At 58.2% G+C, this 24,469-nt stretch overlaps 3 protein-coding genes and 2 long non-coding RNA genes across 8 annotated transcripts; 3 read left to right on the top strand and 2 right to left on the bottom strand.

The window, feature by feature from the left end:
- Window positions 1-31: 31 nt before the first annotated feature.
- On the bottom strand, window positions 32-2,005 carry CD37 (CD37 molecule). 3 transcript variants are annotated; one of them, XM_086871572.1, is made up of 8 exons: window positions 1,838-2,005; window positions 1,548-1,620; window positions 1,336-1,460; window positions 1,039-1,113; window positions 837-941; window positions 591-770; window positions 434-529; window positions 32-181 (listed from the first exon to the last, which is right to left on the bottom strand). In XM_086871572.1, exons 1-8 carry the CDS (start codon window positions 1,901-1,903, stop codon window positions 104-106), a joined length of 798 nt encoding a protein of 265 aa, XP_086727698.1. In that variant the 5' UTR covers window positions 1,904-2,005; the 3' UTR covers window positions 32-103. The 3 variants fall into 3 exon arrangements, with proteins under 3 accessions (XP_086727698.1, XP_023801997.2, XP_086727699.1); XM_023946229.2 differs by having other exon boundaries at window positions 434-517; window positions 1,838-2,003; XM_086871573.1 differs by lacking the exon at window positions 434-529.
- Window positions 2,006-2,333: 328 nt separating this feature from the next.
- On the top strand, window positions 2,334-5,216 carry BAX (BCL2 associated X, apoptosis regulator). Its single transcript, XM_086871560.1, has 6 exons — window positions 2,334-2,487; window positions 2,596-2,644; window positions 3,476-3,637; window positions 3,717-3,852; window positions 3,926-4,030; window positions 4,281-5,216. Exons 1-6 carry the CDS (start codon window positions 2,349-2,351, stop codon window positions 4,380-4,382), a joined length of 693 nt encoding a protein of 230 aa, XP_086727686.1. The 5' UTR covers window positions 2,334-2,348; the 3' UTR covers window positions 4,383-5,216.
- Window positions 5,217-6,160: 944 nt separating this feature from the next.
- On the top strand, window positions 6,161-7,719 carry LOC111943644 (ferritin, higher subunit-like). Its single transcript, XM_023946578.2, has 4 exons — window positions 6,161-6,583; window positions 6,791-6,937; window positions 7,071-7,196; window positions 7,393-7,719. The coding sequence occupies exons 1-4, from the start codon at window positions 6,482-6,484 to the stop codon at window positions 7,567-7,569; spliced, it is 552 nt and encodes a 183-aa protein (XP_023802346.1). The 5' UTR covers window positions 6,161-6,481; the 3' UTR covers window positions 7,570-7,719.
- Window positions 7,720-14,740: 7,021 nt separating this feature from the next.
- LOC147647517 (uncharacterized) lies at window positions 14,741-19,512 on the top strand. Its single transcript, XR_015281480.1, has 3 exons — window positions 14,741-16,155; window positions 17,293-17,418; window positions 17,974-19,512. It is a non-coding gene; the product is annotated as an uncharacterized LOC147647517 (long non-coding RNA).
- Window positions 19,513-19,565: 53 nt separating this feature from the next.
- On the bottom strand, window positions 19,566-24,454 carry LOC111943096 (uncharacterized). 2 transcript variants are annotated; one of them, XR_015281477.1, is made up of 10 exons: window positions 23,948-24,454; window positions 23,828-23,869; window positions 23,566-23,733; window positions 23,403-23,482; window positions 22,214-23,325; window positions 22,094-22,135; window positions 21,832-21,999; window positions 21,669-21,748; window positions 20,046-21,591; window positions 19,566-19,811 (listed from the first exon to the last, which is right to left on the bottom strand). It is a non-coding gene; the product is annotated as an uncharacterized LOC111943096 (long non-coding RNA). The 2 variants fall into 2 exon arrangements; XR_015281478.1 differs by having other exon boundaries at window positions 22,236-23,325; window positions 23,948-24,199.
- Between the last annotated feature and the right edge of the window lie 15 nt (window positions 24,455-24,469).

The following is a 24,469-nucleotide window of genomic DNA, read 5'->3' as shown; positions in this document are numbered from 1 at the left end:
CGCGGGCCGCGCGCTCCCGGTCCGGTCTCGATTCGGCGGCTCCCCCACGGCTTTTATTAAAAGACAAAACCCTCCACGCTTCCCCCCACGCCACCCTGGCCCCTCAGAGCCCCCTCAGCAGCTTCTCGTAGTGGGAGTCCAGGTTCCGGACCAGGAACATCGACAGCATCAGAAGGAAGAGCTGGGAGTAGAGAGCGGGATTGGCCCTCCCGGAACCCCTCGGACCCCTGAACCCCCTCCCGGCCACCCTGAACGCCCCACGGACCCTTCTGGCAACCCTGAATCCCCACCAACCCCTGGCTCCCCACGGACCATCCCTTGAACCCTCCCTGGCACCTCCAGCTGCTGCCCAGCCCATCCTATGGTCCCACAGACTTCGACCACCCCCAGGCCCCCCCCAGCTCAGCCCTCTGCCCCAGGGCATCCTCCCTACCTCTCCCAGGCCGATGCCTATGCAAACCCCCACGATGGTGACCAGGTTTCCAGCCAGCCAGGTCTGGACCCTCTCCTTGCAGCCCTGGGGTGACAACTGGGGGTCACCTTGAGCGCCCCGCAGAGCTCCAGGACCCCCTGATTCCCTCGTGCCTCACCCTGGGGAAGATGTCCTGGAGGGCAGCCATGGGGCAGCGGCCGTGGGGGAGCATCGATGGGGTCTTGTGGGTGCTGTTGTGTGCCCTGAGGCAGGAGCAGGCAATGGCCCTGTCCCTGTCCCTGGTGGAGTCATCATGGTGGTCCCAGTCCTGGGGTCCTTTCCAGCCACAGCAGCCGAGCTGGAGGGGCAGAGGGCCAGTGTGGTGACCGTGGGGTGGCTTTGGGGTCCTTTTAGGGGATCTCACCTGTTGCTGGACAGCGTCCCAGCTCTCATGGGTGTCCCCAGGTGGTCCCTGGGCTGGGTACCCCCGGATCAGCTCCTCTGTGTAGGCAGCCACCTTTGTAGCCAGCTGGGAAGGGGGATTGGCATATCACTGTCCCATGACTCCAGGGTCCCTTCTGACCCCAGGGTCCTCCCGCAAGCTCTGGGTTCACCCCTGCACTCACGGTGGCGCGCTGCGTGTAGACGATGATGGCCACGGTGATCTGGGCAGTGAAGAGCAGGAGCAGGAGCCCAAAATACTTTTGGGATAAACAGGGAAGGTGGGAGTCAACCAGACCTCTGTCCCAGCCTGTCCCCGGTACCGGGGACAGCTCAGAGGGTTCCCCCCATTCCCCACTGCTGATCCCCAGGCACAGGATGTGGTGGCAGCACGTGGCCCCGCGGTTGCCCCAGGAAGTTGCAGCACAGCTACCCCAGCCCCCTCCCAGTTCCGTGACCCCTCTCGACGCCCCCCAGCTCACCAGCCCCAGCATGACCTTGACCTCCTTGAGGGCCCCCAGGCACCCCAGGAATCCGAGGAGCATTGTGGCGATGCCAACCCCAGAGAAGCCGTAAGACCAGACCCTCAGGCTGACCAGCGGTGACCCTGTAGGACACGGCGGGGGGGTCAGGGAGCCTCCCAGCTTGGGGTGCCACATGTCTTGGGGTACCCTATACTTTGGGAGTCCCTTACCCAGCACGGTGGCAAAGCTCTGCCGGTCGAAGAGAAGCCAAAAGCTGAAGGCGAGGAGGAATATGCCCAGGAACTGCAGGGACCAGGTCAGGAGATGCTGGACCCCCAGTGCCCAGAAACACTGGGAGACTGTTGGTCCCCCCAGGTCGCTCCGTGTCTCCTCAGCCCCAGGTTCCCACATCTCCCCCAAGCGCCCCCAAATTGTATGTCCCGCATCTCCTCCTTGCCCTCCCAAATTCTACTTCCCCCCTCTCCCTCCTACCCCTCAAGATCCCTCCAGCCCCACTCACGAAGAAGAGGAGGTTGAGGAGGAAGAGGAACCACTTGGTGCAGCCGAGGCAGCTTTTGGGACTCATGTCTGCACGGGGGTCACACACACACGGACTCAGAGCACACCCCAAGCTCGAACCGCCCCCCTTTTCCCCACGCGCGCCTGCGGCCGCTCCTCCCGCCCTGTCCAGAGCCGCCACCTCGGGCCGGGGGAGGTGGTAGCGCCGCGGGGGCGTCGCCCCGGGACCCCATGGACAATGGGGGTGGTGACCCCCCGGTGTGACCCCTAGGAATGGGGGGTGACCCCGGGGGTCCCGGGGAGCTGCGGGGGCGGGACCGAGCCCGGGAGGGGGGTGGAACCGAGAAATGAGTGACGGGCCAAGGGGTGGGGGCCGGGGCCGGAACAATGGGCGTGGCCTCGCCTCCGCCCGCGCCCCCGCATAGCACATTCACCCGATCACGTGACCAGGGTGCCCCGCCCACGCTGCCGGTCTCACGTGACGCCCGCAGGGGCCACGTGGTTCAGGCGCGATGGCGGCGGCGGCGGCCTCGGCCCAGCGGGGCGGGGGCAGTGGCGGCGGCGGCGGCGGCGGCGACGGCGGCGGCGACGGTCCCGGGGCCGGGCCTGGGGGCGGCTCCGGAGAGCCCGCCCCTCCCCCGGGGGGCGGTGGTGAGTGGGGGGCTTGGCGGGACTCGAGGAGGGGCGCGGCCTGTACGGGTGGGGCGGCGGCTGGGGTCGGTGGCCGCTTCTCCCTCGTAAGCGCCCCGCTCTCCGCAGGGGCTTCCTCGGACCAGATCATGCAGACGGGGGCGATCTTGCTGCGGGCGTGAGTAGGGGAGGCGGGGGCCGCCGGGACAACGGGCGGGGCTGGGGGGCCAAGGGGTGACTCGTAGGGCACGGGGTGCAGAGGAAACTCGGGACTGGTAGAGGATCTGGGGGACGCGAGAGGATGGCGAGGGAACACTGGCTACGGGTCAGGGACTGTGGAGTTGGGGGACGTGGCGTGCAAGGGGACAAGGGGAGGACACAGGGTGCAGGGGGCACTTAGAGTGCAGGGGGAACGAGGGGCGACTTGGGGGACACAGGGTGCAGGGAGACTTGGGACTGCGGGGGGGACTTGGGATGCAGAGGGGACCTGGGGGGACTCGAGAGTGTGTGGAACTGGGGGGACACAGAGTGCGGCGGGGGACTTGGGGTGAACTGGGGAGGCGTGAGAGAATCCCAGGATTTGGGGCCGCAGGGGGACATGGGGGCACTTGGGAGGGACCTGGGGGACTTGTGAGGATTCTGGGCGGACACGGGATGCAGGGGGGGGACTCAAAACTTGGTGGGGCTTGGGAGGATGCAGAACTGGGGGGACACGGTGTGTGCAAGGGGGAACTTGCGAGTGAATGGGGAATTAGTGGATGTGGGGGGGCTTGAGAGGATCCCAGTGAGACACAGGGCACAGGGAGGACTTGGGGGTCCATTAGGAGTGGGACATTAGGGGGGACTTGAGAGGATCCTGGAATTTTGGGTCCATCTGGGACCTGGGGGCACCTAAGCTCCAGGCATGACACTGGTGGGAAGGACTTGGGCTCCAGGTGGGACACAGGGAAAGGGGATACACAGAGCCACAGGAGGACACAGTGAGTACCCAGAGTTCTGGGGGTCCCAGGTTCGTGCGGGACCGTGTGGAGCGCTGCGGGGACCCCCAGGCCGTGGCCCTGAGTGTTGCCGAGCTGGGTGAGACCCAGCCCAGCAGCCCTGACACCAAACGCCTCAGTGAGTGCCTGCGGCGCATCGGCGACGAGCTCGACAGCAACATGGAGCTGCAGAGGTGGGCAGCTGCCACTTCTTGGGGGTGTCTGTGGTGTCCCCAAGCCTGCCCTGACCGTTCCCACCGTCTCTTGCCCCAGGATGATTGAGCAGGTGGGGTGTGATGCCCCCAAAAAGCTGTTTTTCCGTGTGGCCAAGGAGATGTTCGCCGATGGCACCTTCAACTGGGGCCGTGTGGTTGCCCTGTTCTACTTTGCGTGCAAACTGGTGCTGAAGGTGGGTGTGGAGCTCCCCAGTGGCCTTCTCTGGTCCCCCTTAGCCCCCTCTGACCTCTCCCTGCTCCCAACAGGCTCTCTGCACCAAGGTCCCGGAGCTGGTCCAGACTATCCTGCGCTGGACCATGGAGTATGTCCAGGAACACGTGCTGGCCTGGATCCAGGCCCAGGGCGGATGGGTGAGGCCCCTAACCCCCCAATTCCTCAGGGGCCCAAGCCCCTGACCCCTCCCTAACACCCCAAACCCAGCCATTCCTTGTGGGGGTGAGCCCTTGTTTGGGAATTTCCCCTCCCCAGCATCCCCTTTTACCCTAAATCCTCTTCTCTGTCCTCTCTTTCCCAATTCCTCTGCGTGTGGTTGTTCTGGAGGGAGGTTTGGGAACCCCCAACATGTGGTGACCTTTGCCCTCCTGTGTCCCCTCCTCCCAGGAAGGGCTCTTGTCCCACTTCGGGACCCCCACCTGGCAGACCATCACCATCTTCGCCGCTGGTGTCCTCACGGCCTCGCTGACCATCTGGAAGATGTCGTAGACTCTCGGGGGGGGCCACGTTTTGTTCTCCCCCACCCCCGGAACCCCTCCCCGGACTGGCCCTGCCGGCAGGGATGGTGCTGACCCCCAGTGCCTTCCAGGGCCGGGGGGGTTTTTAACCAACAGGACTCGCTCACCTGGATTTTGGGGCAGTGGTTGAGCTGGGGGGACCCTCCCCTCCCTCCCCCAGGCCCCCCCAGCCCTTCCCATAAGTGTCCGGAGGCCACAGCTAGGATTTGGGGATGGGGGTGAATGGGATGGGGACATCTCCCCTTCCCCTCCCGTGCCCCCCAGTCCCGGTGCTGGGCCTCCCTGGCCTCGGTTTGACCCCAGGACTTGCGGTGCTTTGAGTGGGGGGGATCCTGCAGTTCCACCCCCGATATGGGGGTGGGTGGGGTCGGTGGGGTGTCTCTGTGACCCCCCCCCCCAAAATGAGGTGGGGGGTTGGGGGGTAGGGTTACAGCCATGGCTGTAGGGTGAGTATTTATTGGGGGTCCCCACCCCCCAAAAAGGGCCCCCCCAGGTGCAATACCCCCCTCCCAGGGCGGAGGCTCTCAGGGTGGGGGGGCCACATCCCCCCCGTTTACACCCCCTCAATCCCCCGGTTTTGGAGGTCCCGTGTCCCTGAGGCGGGGGGGGGCAAAGTGACCCCTTCCCCTAACCCCCATGGTGCTCTCGGGGATGACATCACGGGGAACCCCCACTCCCAAAAAATGGGTGGGCTCTGCCTTCCCCCCATTGCTTTTCTCCATAGTGTTTTTTTCTTCTCTTTTTTTGTACCTTGGTTTTTGTATCTCGGGAATTTCGATGGAAATAAAAGGCAAATGCGATGCTTCTTGGGCGTGTGTCTCCTCCCCTCCGCCGTGTCCCCGTCCTGCCCCCAGAAACCTCGGGGAGCCCTCGGGGATCTCGGGGTGCGGATGGGGAAGGGCGGGGACAGGAATTGGGGGGGGCGGAGCGGGGCCTCTTTCACTTTTGCTTTTGCCACGTGGCTGGTGGGGGGGCGGCTGCCCCGGGCCGTTGTGAGGGGAATCGGGGTCCCTTCCCCTTCTCTTTTGTTCAACAACATCTCCGGGACTGGGGGTCCTGGTTGAGGGAGCAGAAGTGGGGAGGGGTGCCTGCCGGAGAGGGGCCTTCCCGCCCGCAGGGCCAGGGGGATGTTTGGCGTCAGTGGGACTTGAAAACGCGTGTGGGGGTTCCCAATCCCGGGGTTCACTGAACAGCCGCGGAGGGGTGTTGGGGTGGGGGTCCCACATCTGGACCGTCCTCCACGGGGCCGTGTCCTTCCTGCAGCGCAGCCTCTGGATCCAGCGCCAAAGGGACTTTGGGATAGCTTCGGTGGGGTGGGGGGTGGTCTCCGGGTATCTGGGGCTGCTGCTCCCCCTTCTCCCCGGACTCTCTTCTCAGCTCCAGCCGAGCCGGGCCCCCTCCGGAGCTGCGGGCACCCCAAGGGATGAGGGATGAGAAGGGAAGCGCTGTGGGGCTCCCAGTTCCAACCGGTTTCCCCGAGTTCGCCCCAGTCCTGGAGCGGTGGAAAAGCGGAGTCAGCGTTTCCCCGAGGCCAAGTTCCTCTTTTATGCTCCTGGCGCCGAGTCACCTCCTTCCGCACCCTATAACCTATCAAAGTCCGATTAACGGGCATCGGCACCTCAGGACCTGGCAGGACACCCAACGAACACCCCCCAGCTCCTCCCCAACCTCCGCCAGGCTCCCTGTGCCCCCCAAGCCAGCAGGGAACCGGGGCTTTCCCCCAGCCGCCCCCTCCGCGCCCCGGGGGACCACTCCTGGGGGGGCACACACGTGGGCTCGGACTCCTCCACGATCCTGCCCAGTCATGCTGACTGTGGGACCGTGTGACAAACACGGACAAGGGCCAAGGCCACCGCACCCTGCCGGAGGGGACAGAGGAGGGGAGTGCCCCCTTTTCCCCGCCCAGCGGGGACGCGCTATAAAAGCCCCCGCCGGGTTTTGAGCAGCCACAGCCGCGTTCTCGCTTCAACAGTGCTTGAACGGAACCGGCTGCTCTCGGCTCCTCGTCCACCCCAGCCGTCCATCCGTCCATCCCGCCGCTCCCAAATCCGTCCGTCCACCCGTCCCGCCATGGACTCCCAGATCCGCCAGAATTACCACCGCGACTGCGAAGCCGCCGTCAACCGCATGGCCAACATGGAGCTCCACGCCTCCTACGTCTACCTCTCCATGGTAGGGGGTTCGGGACCCCCGGCCCCGGGGTTGGGGGATCCCCCTTCCTGTATCCCAATACTCACTTTCGTCCCGACCCGGTGCTGGTGTGGGAGGCGACGCTCCGGAGGGCGAAATCCGAAGAATCTCGGAGCGGGGTGGGGGGGGGGGGGGGGTGCGCCCTGGGGGATTCCCCCTGACTTTTTCTCCCTCCCCTCTATCCCGTAGGGGTTTTATTTCGAGAGGGACGACGTGGCCCTGTCGCGGCTGGCCCGGTTTTTCCTGGAGCAGTCGCGGGAGGAGCGGGAACATGCCGAGGGGCTCCTGCGCTTCCAGACGCGCCGCGGGGGCCGTGTTCTCCTGCAGGACATCAAGGTGGGGGGGTGTCTCCGGGTATCTGGGGCTGCTGCTCCCCCTTCTCTTCCCCCGGGGGTGTGGGGCTGTGGTTGGAGGGCGGTTCGCCTCGGGGTACCTGGGCCCTTCGGGGTGACGCTCCCGTGCCCCGCAGAAACCAGAGCAGGACACCTGGGGGTCGGCGCTGGAGGCGGTGGAAGCAGCGCTGCAGCTGGAGAAGTCGGTGAACCAGGCGCTGCTGGACCTGCACGGCCTGGCTGCTGAGAAGGGAGACCCCCATGTGAGTGGTGCTGTGGCTTTCCCCCCCGCCCCTTCAATCTGACTGACTTCTCCAGCATGCTCCAAATTCCTCCCTTTTCCCACGGGGGCCACCCCGCGGCTCCCTCTCCCAGAGTCTTTGTAATCTCCAGCTGCTCCTTGGGGTCCCTCACTTCCCCAAGACCATCAGCCCTGCCCGATCTCCCTTTTTCCCTCAGCTTTGTGACTTCCTGGAGTCCCACTACCTGGACGAGCAAGTGAAGGCCATCAAGGTGCTGGGGGACCATGCCACCAATCTGCGACGCCTCACTGGTGGGGCCACTGGGCCTGGGGCGGCCTCGGCCGGCCTCGGCGAGTACCTGTTTGACCGTCTGAGCTTGGAGGAGCGCAGCTGAACCTCCCCCCACCTTCACCTCCACAGGCAGCCCCCAGGACCATCTTCCTGGGCCCCCCAGACCCTTGTAACCCCTCTGCCCCATCCAAGGGGGCTCTGCCTGCTGGGCCCTCCCAGCACGATTCCAATAAAGGGTCTGTCTTTAGCTCCATTTGTCTCCCCTGTATCTGCTCCCCCCTAACAGGGAAAGGGGATACTGGCAGTCGGAGCAGGGTTAGTGGAGCCTGGCACAGGATGGAGGAGCTGGTATGGCTCCTTCACGGATGGGTGACACCTGGCAAATTTTTAGGAATTTCAGGTCTTGCTGAGCATGTTCTGCCTCTGTAGTGAGGTCTGAGGAAACCAGGAGAGGCTCTTTACCACAGGAAGGAGAGCCTTCCACTTCAGCGTCTTTGGACTAGTTTAGAGGTTGGATCAGGCTATGCTAGGCCAGCCAGAGCTCTAGTTCCTGGCAGCTTTTGTCTGAGAGAAATCCTCCAACATTTGCAATTTTAGGAGGCAGAATCCCATTTTCAGCCTGAAGTGCCAACCCAGTTTTGCCAGAGGCATCTGGTTGTGAACAATGGCCCTCTTGTGCAGGAAGGAAAGCTTTCCACCTTAATGTCTTGGCAGAAGCAGAGAGATGAACAGCTGGGTGCAGCCTCTGAGCTGACATCATGAAATGGGAGGACTGAGTTTTGTTTCTGATGGAAAGCAGCCAGGAGGGTGGCTGGAGGGTGACACAGAGAATGGGGGCGGCTGAGAGGCAGAGGGAGAGCTCAAGGAGCGAAGTGGGGGCTCCAGGATGTCACATAGAAACTGAGAGGCTAAAGCGGGGGAGCTTAAGGGTGACAAGAGACTGAGGAGCACGAGGTGCCTGGAGGGGCAAGGGCAGAGGGGGGGCTTGAGGGGGAAAGTGGGGGGTGCTTGAGAATGGCAGGTGAATTAAACCTCACACCACCCCTAACCTCACGCTAGAAACCACCCCTAACTGGGGGGAAAGGTCACGGAGGAGGTTAGGGGACCAAGGGACAATGTGGGGGGGCTTGAGAGTGATACACAGACATTGCAGGCTGAGGGGCAAAGAGGTGGGGGGCTTGACAGGTGGAGAGCACACACTGAGGGTTAGGGGGCCAAGGCACAGGACACAGGGTACCAATTAGGGTTAGGGTACAGGTGTAGCAACCCTCACCCCACCCCTAACTTCACCCTAAACACCATCCCTATCACAGTGGAGGGCACACAGTGAAGATTAGGGGTACAGGGTACCGATAAGAGTTAGGGTACAGGTGCACCAGCCCTCACCCCACCCCTAAGGTCACCCTAAGCAGCACCCCTAAGAACACCATTTTTCCCCAACAGCAGCTGCAGGCAGTGACCCTAAGGCTGGACAGCCCCAGACCACTCCCAGCAGCACCACACAGCAGCCCTAATACCAGGACAATCCCAAAATCCTCCCAATAGGACAAGAACCACTGCAAAATTGTAGGGATGACATCCATGGGCTAGAGAGTGACAGGTAGGGGTTGGGGGCTGAGCAGGTTTTCTGGGTTTTTTTTAAGTTTTCTCCAGGGATTTTTAAGGATATTTTAACGTGGTTTTTTTTTTTTGGGGGGGGGGGGGGGGAGCTTTTTAGTGCTTTTCTGTGAATATTTAGGATGTTTTTAGTGTCACACACTTCCACAGAAAGGCAAGTCAGTGATGATTCTAGAGTAAAATATTATAGGTGATGGCTTATGATCCATGGGGAATTACATTGGGAATTATGAAATTCACACACGGAAATGTGGAGGTGGAATTCCATTTTCAGCTTTGGGCACCTGGAGGAGGAGAGGTGTCCTCATCCATAGCAAGGAAAGCCTGGTGCCCCAGTGTGTCAGGTGCAGGGAATGAGCTGTCCAGAGAACGAGCAACAAGTTCATTCTGCCCCTGCCCTCGTTCTTGGGGTGGCAACAGCACAAGCTGAGCTGTGAGGATGATGAGGGCTCAGGGAAGCCCCAGTTGTGAGCAGCGATGATGAGGAGGGAGCGGGTCCTGCCTGGGGATGTTTTAGGGGGAGGGTTTCCCTCAGCTCGCTTAGGTATGGAGCAGCTGGAGGAGACGGGTTTATGGTGGGCTCCCGGAGGTGTCTCATGGAACGATGTTGGGAGCATCTCATAGGGTCTGGGGGATCACCTGGATGCACTCGGATGTGGAGCATTGCTTAAAGGAGGTGTCGAGGGACAAACGTTTGTGCCAAGAAACAGCAGATGAGCCAGCGTGGATTTGCAAGGGGGGACTTTTATTCTTCCCCCTTTTGATCTCATTTTGGGATTCTCTCCCCAGTCCCCTCAGAAAAAAAATAGGGGCTATCAGGATAAAGGAGATAAAATTGAGGGAAGAAATTGCTCCTCCATTATTGTCTGTGTTTAAACTGGGGGGAGTCCCTTTTCACCTGTGATTTTGAGGGTACAGATAGGAGGAAAACCTGCCTTTTTTCCGAGTGGTAGGTATATCAGTTGACAGGGAATCCCTTTGGTCGATTTTAATTGGAAGGGGAAAAATATCGATGCCATATAATGGGTTTGATTTGAGGGTACCTCCCTCATTGTCATCATCCTGTGGGTTTAAACTGAGGAGGAAGCCCTGTTGTCCGCCCTTTATAAGGGTTTGGATTGTGGTAAAAATCCCCCTTTTCCCGTCATTTGAGCGATTTAATTCGAGGAAAATCCTTCCTTTTCTGCTGTTGTAGGGGATTAAATTGAAGGGTGGAGCACACACTTATCAGCGGCTTTACATCGGGCTGTGCCGCCGCGTTTGAGGGCGCTTCTGCCCCCTGGCACCAAACGTCTTGCACGGCAGCGCTCCTGGCATTCCCCGGGGAATTGCTGAGGGGCAACGGGAATTTGGCGGCCGGGCAGCTGCCGGGGAGCGGCAGAGCCGCGCTGAGGCGGGGCGGGCTGTGCCGGGCCGGCAGGCGGGAGCCCCGGAGCTGTGTCGGTCCCGGCCGCTCTACCCGCTCTGGGCGCGGGGCTCGGGCACGGCCGGGGAGCGGCAGAGCCGTGCTGAGGCGAGCCGAGCTGTGCCGGGCCGGCAGGCGGGAGCCGCGGAGCGGAGCTGTGTCTGTCCCGGCCTCTCTGTCCGCTCCGGGCGGAGTACTGCAGCTGTGCCCCGAGCCGGGCGGGGCCGAGCCGAGGCGAGTCGAAGCGGCCGGGCGGGCCGAGCCGAAGCGGTCCGAAGTGGGCCGGGCCGAGCCGAGGCGAGCCGAAGCGGCCCTAGCCGAGCCGAGCCGAAGCGGGCCGAAGCGGCCGGGCGGGCCGAGCCGAAGTGGGCCGAGCCGAGGCGAGCCGAAGCGGCCGGGAGGGCCGAGCCGAAGTGGGCCGAAGTGGGCCGGGCCGAGCCGAGGCGAGCCGAAGCGGCCGGGCTGGCCGAGCCGAAGCGGTCCGAAAAGGGCCGGGCCGAGCCGAGGCGAGCCGAAGCGGCCGGGCGGGCCGAGCCGAAGCGGTCCGAAGTGGGCCGGGCCGAGCCGAGGCGAGCCGAAGCGGGCCGAAGCGACCGGGCGGGCCGGGCCGAAGTGGGCCGAAGTGGGCCGGGCCGAGCCGAGGCGAGCCGAAGCGGCCCTAGCCGAGCCAAGCCGAAGTGGGCCGGGCCGAGCCGAAGTGGGCCGGGCCGAGCCGGGCCGGGCCGGGCCGGGCCGAGCCGAGCCGAGCCGAGCCGAGCCGAGCCGAGCCGGGCCGAGCCGAGCCGAGCCGAGCCGAGCCGTGCCGTGCCGAGCCGTGCCGAGCCGAGCCGTGCCGTGCCGTGCCGAGCCGAGCCGTGCCGTGCCGAGCCGAGCCGTGCCGTGCCGTGCCGTGCCGTGCCGTGCCGTGCCGTGCCGTGCCGTGCCGAGCCGTGCCGTGCCGAGCCGTGCCGTGCCGTGCCGTGCCGTGCCGAGCCGTGCCGTGCCGTGCCGGGCCGGGCCGAGCCGTGCCGGGCCGGGCCGGGCCGGGCCGGGCCGGGCCGGGCCTGGCCGAAGCGGGCCGGGCAGAAGCGGACCGGGCCGAGCCGAGCCGAAGTGGGCCGCCGGGCGAAGCGGAGCCGGGCCGAAGCGGGCCGGGCCGGGCCGGGCGGAACCGAGCCGAAGCGGGCCGGGTGGAGCCGACCCGAGCCGAAGCGGGCCGGGCGGACCGGGCCGGGCAGAAGCGGGCCGGGCAGGGGCGGACCGGGCCGAGCCGAGCCGAAGCGGGCCGGCCAGGCTGGGCGGAGCCGGGCCAAGCAAAGCCGGACCGGGCGGGCCGAGCCGAAGAGAGCCGGGCGGGCCGGGTGGAGCCGACCCGAGCCGAAGCGGGCCGGGCGCAGCCGACCCGAGCCGAAGCGGGCCGGGCGCAGCCGACCCGAGCCGAAGCGGGCCGGGCGCAGCCGACCCGAGCCGAAGCGGGCCGGGCGGAACCGAGCCGAAGCGGGCCGGGCGGAACCGAGCCGAAGCGGGCCAGGCGGGCCGGGCCGAGCGGAGCCGGGCCAGGCGGACCGGGCGGGCCGAGCAGAAGAGGGCCGGGCGGAACCGACCCGAGCCTAAGCGGGCCGGCCGGGCCGGGCCGGGTCGAGCCGAAGCGGGCCGGGCAGAGGCTGAGCGCCTTCCACAAGGTCTTGAATCCGTCCCGAGGGTCCTGAGCGCTTGCCAGAAAATGCTGGATCCGTCCCGAGGGTGCTGAGCGCCTTCCAGAAGGTCCTGGATCCGTCCCGAGGGGTTCTAGACTATCCTGCCTGGTGCTGAGGTTCTAGATCACCGGGCGGGGTTCTAGACTATCCTGCCTGGTGCTGAGGTTCTAGATCTCCCTGTGGGTACTGAGCACCTTCCAGAGGGTGCAGGATGCGTCCCGAGGGTCCTGAGCACCTTCCAGAATGTCCCGGATTGTTCCCAAGGGTGCTGAGCGCCTTCCAGAAGTTGCGGAGAGCCTTCCAGAGGGTGCTGGATCCGTCCCGATGGTGCTGAGTGCATTCCAAAAGGTGCAGGATCCGTCCCGAGGGTTATGAGCGCCTTCCACAAGGTGCTGAGCCGAGCCGAGCCGAGCCGAGCCGAGCCGAAGTGGGCCGGGCCGAGCCGAAGCGGGCCGGGCCGGACTGAGCCGAAGTGGGGCGGGCCAGGCCGGGCCGAGCCGAAGCGGGCCGGGAGGAGCCGACCCGAGCCGAAGCGGGCCGGCCGGGCCGAGCGGACCGGGCCGGGCAGAAGCGGGCCGGGCCGAAGCGGACCGGGCGGACCGGGCCGAGCCGAGCCGAAGCGGGCCGGCCAGGCTGGGCGGAGCCGGGCCAAGCAAAGCCGGACCGGGCGGGCCGAGCCGAAGAGAGCCGGGCGGGCCGGGTGGAGCCGACCCGAGCTGAAGCGGGCCGGGCGGAACCGAGCCGAAGCGGGCCGGGCGGATCGGGCCGAGCCGAGCCGAAGCGGGCCGGGAGGAGCCGAGCCGAGCCGAAGCGGGCCGGGAGGAGCCGAGCCGAGCCGAAGCGGGCCGGCCGGGCCGAGCGGACCGGGCCGGGCAGAAGCGGACCGGGCGGACCGGGCCGAGCCGAGCCGAAGCGGGCCGGCCAGGCTGGGCGGAGCCGGGCCAAGCAAAGCCGGACCGGGCGGGCCGAGCCGAAGAGAGCCGGGCGGGCCGGGTGGAGCCGACCCGAGCCGAAGCGGGCCGGGCGCAGTCGACCCGAGCCGAAGCGGGCCGGGCAGAAGCGGGCCAGGCGGGCCGGGCCGAGCGGAGTCGGGCCAGGCGGACCGGGCGGGCCGAGCAGAAGAGGGCCGGGTGGAACCGACCCGAGCGGGCCGGCCGGGCCGGGCCGGGTCGAGCCGAAGCGGGCCGGGCAGAGGCTGAGCGCCTTCCACAAGGTCCTGAATCCGTCCCGAGGGTCCTGAGCGCTTGCCAGAAAATGCTGGATCCGTCCCGAGGGTGCTGAGCGCCTTCCAGAAGGTCCTGGATCCGTCCCGAGGGGTTCTAGACTATCCTGCCTGGTGCTGAGGTTCTAGATCACCGGGCGGGGTTCTAGACTATCCTGCCTGGTGCTGAGGTTCTAGATCTCCCTGTGGGTGCTGAGCGCCTTCCAGAATGTCCCGGATTGTTCCCAAGGGTGCTGAGCGCCTTCCAGAAGGTGCTGAGCGCCTTCCAGAAGTTGCGGAGAGCCTTCCAGAGGGTGCTGGATCCGTCCCGATGGTGCTGAGTGCATTCCAAAAGGTGCAGGATCCGTCCCGAGGGTTATGAGCGCCTTCCACAAGGTGCTGAGCCGAGCCGAGCCGAGCCGAGCCGAGCTGAGCCGAGCCGAAGTGGGCCGGGCCGAGCCGAAGCGGGCCGGGCGGGCCAAGCCAACATGGGCCAGGCGGAACTGAGCCGAAGCGGGCCGGGGCGGGCCGAGCCGAAGCGGGCCGGGGCGGGCCGAGCCAAAGCGGGGCGGGCTGGGCCGAGCCGAAGCGGGGCGGGCCTGGCCGAGCTGTAGCGGGCCGGGGCGAGCCGAGCCGAAGCGAGCCGGGCCGTGCAGCACCCTGCCGTGCCGAGCCGTTCCTGTGTCCTCTTTGCCACCACTCCCTCTTTCTGCCACTGGCCTGTGCCTGGGGTTTCGGGGAGGGATTTCTGGGACCTGTCCCCCTTTCTTTTTGCAGCAGAGCTCCTTATTGGGAGGGGTCTATACCTGGACAGAGTTCCAATAAAGCAAGGTGCTGCTGTCCAGGGCAGTTGGAGTTGTTCTCTGCCTTCTTTGGGGGTGAAGAGCAAAGGCTGAGGGGGACGGGGTGGAGACTGGGGGGCTCCCGTGTCCCTTGGGGCACGCCAAGTTCCCCGCCAGAGGGAGGCACACACTGTGCTGGAGGAGCAAGGTGAGCGGGGAATGGGGAGGGCTCGTGCTGGGTACCCTTCCCCAGAGGGGACCCCGAGCTGCCAGGAAATTCCCTGGGAGGGCTGGGTGCAGAAACCAAAAGCCTGTGGAGTTGTTCTGGTTTTTACGGTAGGTATTGGCAAGGGACAAGAATTGATCTTTGGAATATGATTTTTGGCCCATAGTTTATGAATTGTGTAAGCCATTATATAATCAAGTATATAATTGAGATGTGTCTAGTAGATGTATTACGGTTATATTGTGTGTGTGTATATGTGATGATTTCATTATTGTTATAAATGCAACGGCAAAATATGATTAATATAGACAGCGATTTATTATAAAACAATTTCAATCACAAACGGGAGAAAAAAACCACAATAAAATAGATCAGCGCAGCGCTGGGTGGACAGGGGTCTATACCAGAGGTACAGATTTACCCAAATCCACACGAAGGGTAGAATGTCCAGGGTTTTTATAGGGGTTTTGTGCCCTGAGGCCAAAACTCCGAGCAGTCACTGTTCAACAAAGCGTCTTGATCGTCAGTTGAATGGATTTCCTGGAACCGGCAAACTGAATCAATAGACAGTGGGGCAGAGTCTCCTCATATGTAAAAAGGTCTTGGGTGTTCCTTGATTTCATCTTGGTTTGGGCCATCAGGACGGAGCGGTTGGCTCCGGTGTTGGAGCCGAAGAATATCTCGGCTGGGCTTTTTCTTTGTCCAGCCTGATGGCCCGTGTCCTGCTTATTCTTTTAGGTTGATGGGCACCGGCTAGAATTGTTATCTCTAAAATGGATGTTTGCGGCTGGACCTAGGGAGGAATCTTTGGCCACACTATATTTTATATTCTCTCATGTTATTATAACTACAGATATATTTATTTAGGTCTTTACGAATTTTTATTCATAACTATATTTATTACATTATCATACCATTTCACTGAACAGTGAAGTTCATTGGAGTGAAATCTGATTACCTGCATTTTAAAAACTCACCCCCCCCCCCAACTATTTTTGATTTTTTTTCACAGGTATTTTATAGGCCTATTTCAACATTTTCCTTCCTAATCCACGAGTAAAGGGAGATGTTGGGATTTGATCCAAAAGATCTTACAACCAATTTTGTGGTGAAACAGAGAAAAACCGTGAGCAGCCAACTCACTGGAAAACTGTATGTTAAACGCAGAGAAGCACAAAGTGTTTGATGCTGTTAGAGTTCAAAATAACAAGGAAAAATGATGGGGAATTTACCTGCCTTGGAACAAAGTATGACCCCATCCCATACTCTCAGCTCCCGCTCCCCTTCAAGCGTGGCTGTGACCTGGGCTGGCCATACCGCTCGGTGTCTCTGGACCTCACAGCATTTCTACGTGGCTGCTGCACCCGGGTCCCCAGTACGTCCTGCTCTGGCCGGCTTCCCCGAGCGGTCCCACGTGCACCAAGCGGGTACTACAGACCACAGGGGCCTCTTGGCTGCAGAGTTGGGTGATGTGAGACAACAAGGCAATGCCCAGGATGCAGCTGTTCAAGCCAGCCTCGCCTCACGGAGCATTTCTTTCTCACCTGTCCATGGTTCTCTCTGTGTGTCTGTGCTCCTTTTTAAACTGCAGGGCTGGGAGGCCTGGCCATTCCACCGGGACTGCTCACCCTGGGAGCACCAGTCTCTACCTTGGGATTAAGCAAGCTGCCACCAGAATAAAAGCAGGGTGGAGCTGCTCCCACTCCAAGGCAAGAGCCTGCAAGGCCTATCCTTTGGGGACTCGTCTTTTGTGTGAAGGCACATTGTCTAGCAGAGGAAGAGGTTGGTACCTGGTGGAGCAGGGCCAAGATTCCATTTTCCCCAGGCAGCTCCCCCTGCATGCTGTAGCGCTGGCCAGGACTGGGAGAGGAGAGGGAGTGTGTTCAGCACTGCTGCTGGAATGGAGCGGCCCTCTCAGGAGGATCCCGGTTGCTTCAGGGCCTTGCTTTTCCACTGGTTTGTGTCCACAAAGGAAAGGCATGCAGAAGGCAGCACCATCACCCCAGCCCTGCAGTCAGGAGTCCATCAGCTTTCCCCACAGTGAACGTGGTTAAGGTCTCCTTAACCAAAGGAAAACTCAGCACCACTACAGATGTACAGAACAGCAATTTATCCACTGGGGCCCTCCGACACACTTTGCCCATTATGTGTCCAGAAGACTCCAAGTACTGACTTTACATGTCCACAAGCGTGGCCAAAGCCACACATACAGAGCCACACCAAGTTCTCACGGTGTACCAAGAGAAACAAAGATTTAATAACAGTATTCCTTAGACAACTGTTGGGGATGAAGTCAAATGTAAAGAAAAAAATGGAAATGTAAAAAATGATGGACGTTAGTGCACACGGATACAGAGTTTCTGCTTTTGAGCACCGCAGATGCCTGGGGAGGGAGTGAGCGGGGCGCTGTCTGTAAATAGCAGGGAGGGGTGAAAGAGAGTTAAGTGTGTAAAGTGACACGGCCGGGCTTGAGCGGGGACACGGCCTTAAGGAAATAATTCCTTCTTTTGTCACTGCTGCACTGAATTTCGTAGGCGTGTGGCTAGATGCCTAATATATTTAAAGCAGGTTTTATTCTTACTGGTGTTTTGCACACTGAAGTGTGTGCCCAGTTTTTGTTTCCAGACGTGAAGTACAGTGCTGGGTGTTTAATTTGGTATGTTACTTGTTCTGTTGCGTAAATAACTGCAGTGTCCTCCCTGTGCCTGTGTATTGCAGGGGGAGGCGAGCGCTGGTTATAAAAATGGTGATAATTAGGAATAACCTATTAAAGCTGGGATAAAAGGTTCGAAATCATTGCTTCTCATTACTGCATAGATGTACCAGAAGTAACTACATCCTGGAAGTGCTGTGTGTCTGAAACTGTTTCCACCTACTCATTTTTAGCTCCTTTTTCTGACTCTGCTCCTGTTCCGACAGACCCGTCCGAGCCTGGCGTTCGCTAAACGCCTCCGCGTGGTGGGAGACGAGTCTAGGAAGAAATACCTTCAATCCACCGACGAGGCAGAAAGGACTCAGCTCAAGGAATACTGCACACAGATGAAGGTAAAGACCTTAACAGTCTATTTCTTCCCCATAACAAATAATTCATTAGTGCATTCCTGGCCGTGCGCTGCAAGGCACGTTGGAAGGTACAGGTGAGCGACGCTTCCGCTCGCGTCGAGGCGAACACACGCGTTCCTCGTGCACCTTCTCCCTGCCTGACATGAGCTAACAGAGTCTGCCGAGGTGTGCCTGACTGGTTGTGAGTGACAGATCTCTGTTGCCCTCATTTCAGTGAAGGAAACTCCAATTTCTTCTTGTATTTAGCACCACACGTGGGTGTAAAGTTCAGCTGCCACGTGCCAGTTGAGGATTGATTTGGTCAAGGAGAGGAATTTTTGCCTAGAAAGATTTGGTACTCCAGTTTCTGTTGCATGGCAGAGGCCACCCAAGATCTAAATGTTGCAATAAGTGTCTTGAGCTACTTCCAATCTGTTCTTAAAAATTTGTGTCTGCAACTGGAGCGATTCTGTGCCTTAGCCGGAGATGGTGCATTCTGGCTTTTCAGCGTGAACAGTGACGCTCCCAAGTTTTAAAGTGTCAATCTTTCTCTCGTAGGTTAAGATGGGCACAGTTTTAGGTGGCCCAGAGCCTGGTGTTCATCTCAGAAGGAGGGACTTCATTTGGTCACAGAGAAGACGTGGCTTCCCTGCAAGGAGCAGGAAAGATAATCCACAGCCTCTCAGGGAGGCTTAAACTTGAGTAAGTTTTTTTAGCCACCGATGCTGTCGAGGAAGGTAGGCAGATTGCAGTCACCTGAGGACTGGCAACTTTTCACAATGAGCACAGCAAGTGCCGCTGGTAACTTTTCTCTAAAAAATCCTTTTTCTGTTTCTCTGTTTCTGCTGCATCTCTTCTGTATTTTTGTTTTTATTCTTGGATCTCTCAGCCTCCTTTGGATTGAAATCTTTTGGGATCCTCCCTCGTGGGGAGCCCTGCTTATCTCAGTTCTTATGATTTGAAGAAAACTCCCAAGCTCGTTAGAATCTTGTTTCTCGTGTTTATTAAAAGGTCATCACAGAACTTCTCCAGGCTGGCTGCACAAGGTTAATCTTTGCAATCTGGTACATTTCTTTCTTCTGACAGTACAAACAAGGCCTTGCGGCACACTTTGTGTCTGATGCACAGAATGGCCCTGAAATACGCAGTTCTTTCATCTTTATGCCTATTTTTACCCAATTAACAATAGACACATATATTATTTTTCTTACTGACCCAATGACCCATCTCCTCTGTGATGCACTACGGCATTCTCTATCCAATCACTTACTACTACCCAAAAACCTCCAGGAGAAGAACATGAAGAAGAAAGAAGAGACAAGAGACAACACTGTAAATCCTCCATCTTGTCTCCAGTTCTCTAAACTAACTTTCTCACCCAGTGATTTAAAAAAACTATCTACACATTTGCACTTTTAGCTTTTTTTATCTAACTTTAATATTTGTTTTCATGTATCACCATGAAAACATGGTCATGAATTTCATATAATATGAAATTCAGTGTTTTTCTGGATCTTATAACTAAGTATCAGAAACAAGGGCATGCACTCTGTATTCCAGACTCCAACATTTGCCCCTCTATTTGAAAAAAAAGAAAAATATCAACCCAAACCTTTTCTTTGATTAATTTTCGCAAAGGGTTATTTCTCCTTCACTCATGCCCTACGCACCAACAACAGAACTGCTGCTCTGCTCTACAGAGCACTCTGCCTCCAGTTTTGAACATCAGTTAACTAACCACTCAAAGCTAGAGAAATAGATCTAGGTTGCTTACTTAACCAGTAGCTTAATTTGTCTAATTGCTTTAAAGTTTCTGCTGAAGCTACTTGAATTGAAAGCTGAGTTGTTATAAATCTCTATCTGAAATTTCATGAGTCAAACTCTTCACAATCAGGTGTGACTAAGATTGATATAAGGTTACACTAAGATGTTGCCTCTTTTTTTAGACCGTGATAAATAAAAAGAAAAATTGAATATTATACAAAAAACTATTTTCACTGAGATAAGGTATACTTTCTTTTGAGTTAACTAAAAGAAGTGATGCAGGTGACATCACATCACAAAGTGATCAACAAAATGATACAGCTCAAGGGTGATACTGATTCACCTTCATATTCCAGGACTTTATCTCTCATGCAGGATTCTGAATCTTGACACAGCTCACACCATGCTTTATTTAACAAGTGAGGTTTTACAATATCAATTTTCCCACTCTTTCACATGAAACACAAAGTTCATTGCTCTGGCATGTGGGATCAAAGTTGTTCAGCTGTCAGCTGTGGTTTTGATACGGTTCACATCTGCGTGCTCGCTCTTCTGCTCTTTGGGCTGTCTGTTTGTCTCTGCAGCTGATGAGTTTCCATGTTCTTCGCTAGGAAGTTACTTCTGTTTTGAACCTGTGAATACACAAACATAGACTTTACTCCAAATTATTAACTGAAATGAATTTTTAATCTTGCTTCTGAACTTTTGACCAGAATCAAAGAATTCTCTCTCAACTTTGCTTGACTACTGTTAGAACAGTACTTGATAATTTGCTTTGTAACAGACTTGTTTAAAAAGGACTGTTCAAGAATTATTTGTAATAGATATACAATCTTTGCATTTTTTCCAAAATCTAAAATACGTACATCATGTTTCCATGCTTCTGAACTGCAACCTCTGTTTCCTCCCCCTCTCTTGTAAACAAAGGTAAAATATCTGCTGTCTTGTTCTGACAACGAAAAACCATCAAAGTAAAACACGCATATGTATACATATAGGAAATAACATTTTTACAGAAATCAAAAACTTATTAAAAAGATGCATAATTGATATTATGCGATACTAAACTTATCTAAATTATCTGTAATATGAATTACTGAATATTCTAAATATATACTCCCATCCCAGAGTTTGCCACAGCTGATAAATCAATGGAAGATTGGAAAATCATGTCCGGATAACAATTTTCCAAGCCCACTGTAAAATCCAGCTGCTATATTAATTCACTAATTGCCAAGTCAGATTGACCTGAATATTATTTCGATGCAGAAAACTTCTGGGTTTATTGGTAAATTCTCTATCCAGGTAAAGTCAAGGCTTGGACATAGCCTAGGCTTTAAACTGGAAAGATGCCTTTTAACTAATTTCTAAAACAAAGTTCTCAAGAGTAGCAGCTATGAGATGCTTACAGCACAGCAAACTGTTGAAATGCATTTGTACAAAGCAAATGATCAGAAGCCGTAGGTACCAGACTAATTAAATCATTCAGCAGTTGGTTTAATATGAAGCCTCTCCCATGGCAGCTGACCATAGGCCAGCCTCTGCAGCAGGGCAGAGCAGCTCCGACCCAAATACACCCAGACACCCGTGACACACAAGACAACAGACAAGGGGACACAACAGGGAGACAAAACTCCGGGCCAGAAGAATGGCCGCAAGGACCCAGAGAATGCGGAACAAGATGACCCAGGTGAGAATGATGGCGAGCTGATAAGGCTGGGACAACCCCAGAGAAAGAAGATGCTGACACGATGACTTATCCCGAGAAGCGCAAATACGGATGCCCGAGAATCCTACGGCCACAATTCTCTGTCTGTCCTTGCATTCGGACAAGTCCTAGCCCGCTACAATGGATCCTTGCGGCGCACGGCTGTGGCCACAGCTCAGAACAAGACCTCAAAAGACACTCGATCGGACGCTTAAAAACAGAGATGGGATTCCAAGGCCTCTGAGAGGTCCCGAAGCACAGCTCTGAAAGTGTCAGCGCCTGGCCGAGGAACCCAGAGATCAGAGATGTTAAGAGTGACGCCAGGGTTTCCTGTAACCTCCTGGAAGGGCTAAGGCAAGACACATACGACACGAGGTGCACAAAAGGCACGACAGACAAGTGACCCGACACATCCCCGGACCGCTCTGCCCTGTGCACCTCAGCATTGGGAGCCAAAGTGAGGCTTTCCCTTGAGGCGGCCTAAAGGGCCACTTCTTGAACCTCGCTACGTCCAAAGCAGACTCAAAACTTCCTGGCCACGAGTCCCAGCCCGGCACCCCGCTTCCATCCCCCCTCTGCGGATTGTAGCCTTTGAGTTAGCTCTCGGACGCCCGGGGGGGTGAGAGTCCACACGGGCTGCCAAGGAATGCCGTCTCGTCGTCTGCCCAGTTCCTGCCGTCACCATGCTGCTGTCTCTTGATGAGCTACACGAAAAAGAACAGAACGTCATCCCAGGATCTTAGCAGAACATCGGGCAAACCCTGACAAGTCTGCTACTCACGGTCTCTCGAGAACGCCCGCATCCCAGGGCCGCACGCTTCGGCCACGCCCGGAGCCAGATGCCATCATCGCGGGGCACGCCTGCGTTAGGAGGAGACAAGGTGATCTGTCACTGCTGAAACTCGAGCGGGCCCTCGCTCCTCCTCCCGACATCCCCAACTCACGGCAACCCCTCGGCTGTTGCTAAAGGCTGCCCGGATGGCACCGTCACGTGGAAAACGCCAAGGCTTCAGCACGCGGTCCCTTAACGCTTCCGCAGGGCTCACGGGAGCGGCGAACCAGGCCTGCCGGCCAGTCGGCGAGGGGGTCTCGGTAAAAGGTGCCTGGACCGCCTAAAGCACGCAAAGGAGAAGGGATGCTTGGAGATGCAGCTGAAACTGAGACCTCAGCAATAACAACCGCTTCTCTCCACCCCTCACTGCTCACCTTGCCGACTTCGCCCTGACCGTGGATAGCTGGCTTTACATCCTAAAAATAACAACAAAGAACAGAGCTGTCACACAGTGACCGGTTCCAGGTCCTCTGCAAAGACAAACCGTGACTCACCTTCTCGCGGGAACACCCTTACCCTGGATGGGGCCCTCTGCCACGGATTTCATCCATCCGCATCTGAAAGAAAGCAAAGACACAACTCAAAGTGCTGCAGGATAACTTCACAGCTCCTGACATCTTCTGTCAATCTAGGCATACTATCTAGACTCCAACTGCATTCTACATTACAGATCTCTAATTACAAATCCCTAATTACAGCTACCCAGGATTTGTCCATTTACACCTACAGCCAGCCTATGCAGCAGGGCAGAGCAGCTCCGACCCAAATACACCCAGACACCCGTGACACACAAGACAACAGACAAGGGGACACAACAGGGAGACAAAACTCCGGGCCAGAAGAATGGCCGCAAGGACCCAGAGAATGCGGAACAAGATGACCCAGGTGAGAATGATGGCGAGCTGATAAGGCTGGGACAACCCCAGAGAAAGAAGATGCTGACAGGATGACTTATCCCGAGAAGCGCCAATACGGATGCCCGAGAATCCTACGGCCACAATTCTCTGTCTGTCCTTGCATTCGGACAAGTCCTAGCCCGCTACAATGGATCCTTGCGGCGCACGGCTGTGGCCACAGCTCAGAACAAGACCTCAAAAGACACCCGATCGGACGCTTAAAAACAGAGATGGGATTCCAAGGCCTCTGAGAGGTCCCGAGGCACAGCTCTGACAGTGTCAGCGCCAGGCCGAGGAACCAAGAGATCAGAGATGTTAAGAGTGACGCCAGGGTTTCCTGTAACCTCCTGGAAGGGCTAAGGCAAGACACATACGACACGAGGTGCACAAAAGGCACGACAGACAAGTGACCCGACACATCCCCGGACCGCTCTGCCCTGTGCACCTCAGCATTGGGAGCCAAAGTGAGGCTTTCCCTTGAGGCGGCCTAAAGGGCCACTTCTTGAACCTCGCTACGTCCAAAGCAGACTCAAAACTTCCTGGCCACGAGTCCCAGCCCGGCACCCCGCTTCCATCCCCCCTCTGCGGATCGTAGCCTTTGAGTTAGCTCTCGGACGCCCGGGGGGTGAGAGTCCACACGGGCTGCCAAGGAATGCCGTCTCGTCGTCTGCCCAGTTCCTGCCGTCACCATGCTGTTTTCTCTTGATGAGCTACACGAAAAAGAACAGAACGTCATCCCAGGATCTTAGCAGAACATCGGGCAAACCCTGACAAGTCTGCTACTCACGGTCTCTCGAGAACGCCCGCATCCCAGGGCCGCACGCTTCGGCCACGCCCGGAGCCAGATGCCATCATTGCGGGGCACGCCTGCGTTAGGAGGAGACAAGGTGATCTGTCACTGCCGAAACTCGAGCGGGCCCTCGCTCCTCCTCCCGACATCCCCAACTCACGGCAACCCCTCGGCTGTTGCTAAAGGCTGCCCGGATGGCACCGTCACGTGGAAAACGCCAAGGCTTCAGCACGCGGTCCCTTAACGCTTCCGCAGGGCTCACGGGAGCGGCGAACCAGGCCTGCCGGCCAGTCGGCGAGGGGGTCTCGGTAAAAGGTGCCTGGACCGCCTAAAGCACGCAAAGGAGAAGGGATGCTTGGAGTTGCAGCTGAAACTGAGACCTCAGCAATAACAACCGCTTCTCTCCACCCCTCACTGCTCACCTTGCCGACTTCGCCCTGACCGTGGATAGCTGGCTTTACATCCTAAAAATAACAACAAAGAACAGAGCTGTCACACAGTGACCGGTTCCAGGTCCCCTGCAAAGACAAACCGTGACTCACCTTCTCGCGGGAACACCCTTACCCTGGATGGGGCCCTCTGCCACGGATTTCATCCATCCGCATCTGAAAGAAAGCAAAGACACAACTCAAAGTGCTGCAGGATAACTTCACAGCTCCTGACATCTTCTGTCAATCTAGGCATACTATCTAGACTCCAACTGCATTCTACATTACAGATCTCTAATTACAAATCCCTAATTACAGCTACCCAGGATTTGTCCATTTACACCTACAGCCAGCCTATGCAGCAGGGCAGAGCAGCTCCGACCCAAATACACCCAGACACCCGTGACACACAAGACAACAGACAAGGGGACACAACAGGGAGACAAAACTCCGGGCCAGAAGAATGGCCGCAAGGACCCAGAGAATGCGGAACAAGATGACCCAGGTGAGAATGATGGCGAGCTGATAAGGCTGGGACAACCCCAGAGAAAGAAGATGCTGACACGATGACTTATCCCGAGAAGCGCAAATACGGATGCCCGAGAATCCTACGGCCACAATTCTCTGTCTGTCCTT

Source organism: Cyanistes caeruleus, chromosome 36, assembly GCF_971803275.1.
Source record: "Cyanistes caeruleus chromosome 36, bCyaCae1.hap1.1, whole genome shotgun sequence".
Lineage (NCBI taxonomy): Eukaryota > Metazoa > Chordata > Aves > Passeriformes > Paridae > Cyanistes > Cyanistes caeruleus.
Note: the sequence above shows the minus strand (reverse complement) of the source record. Positions and strands in the feature narration are given on the sequence as shown.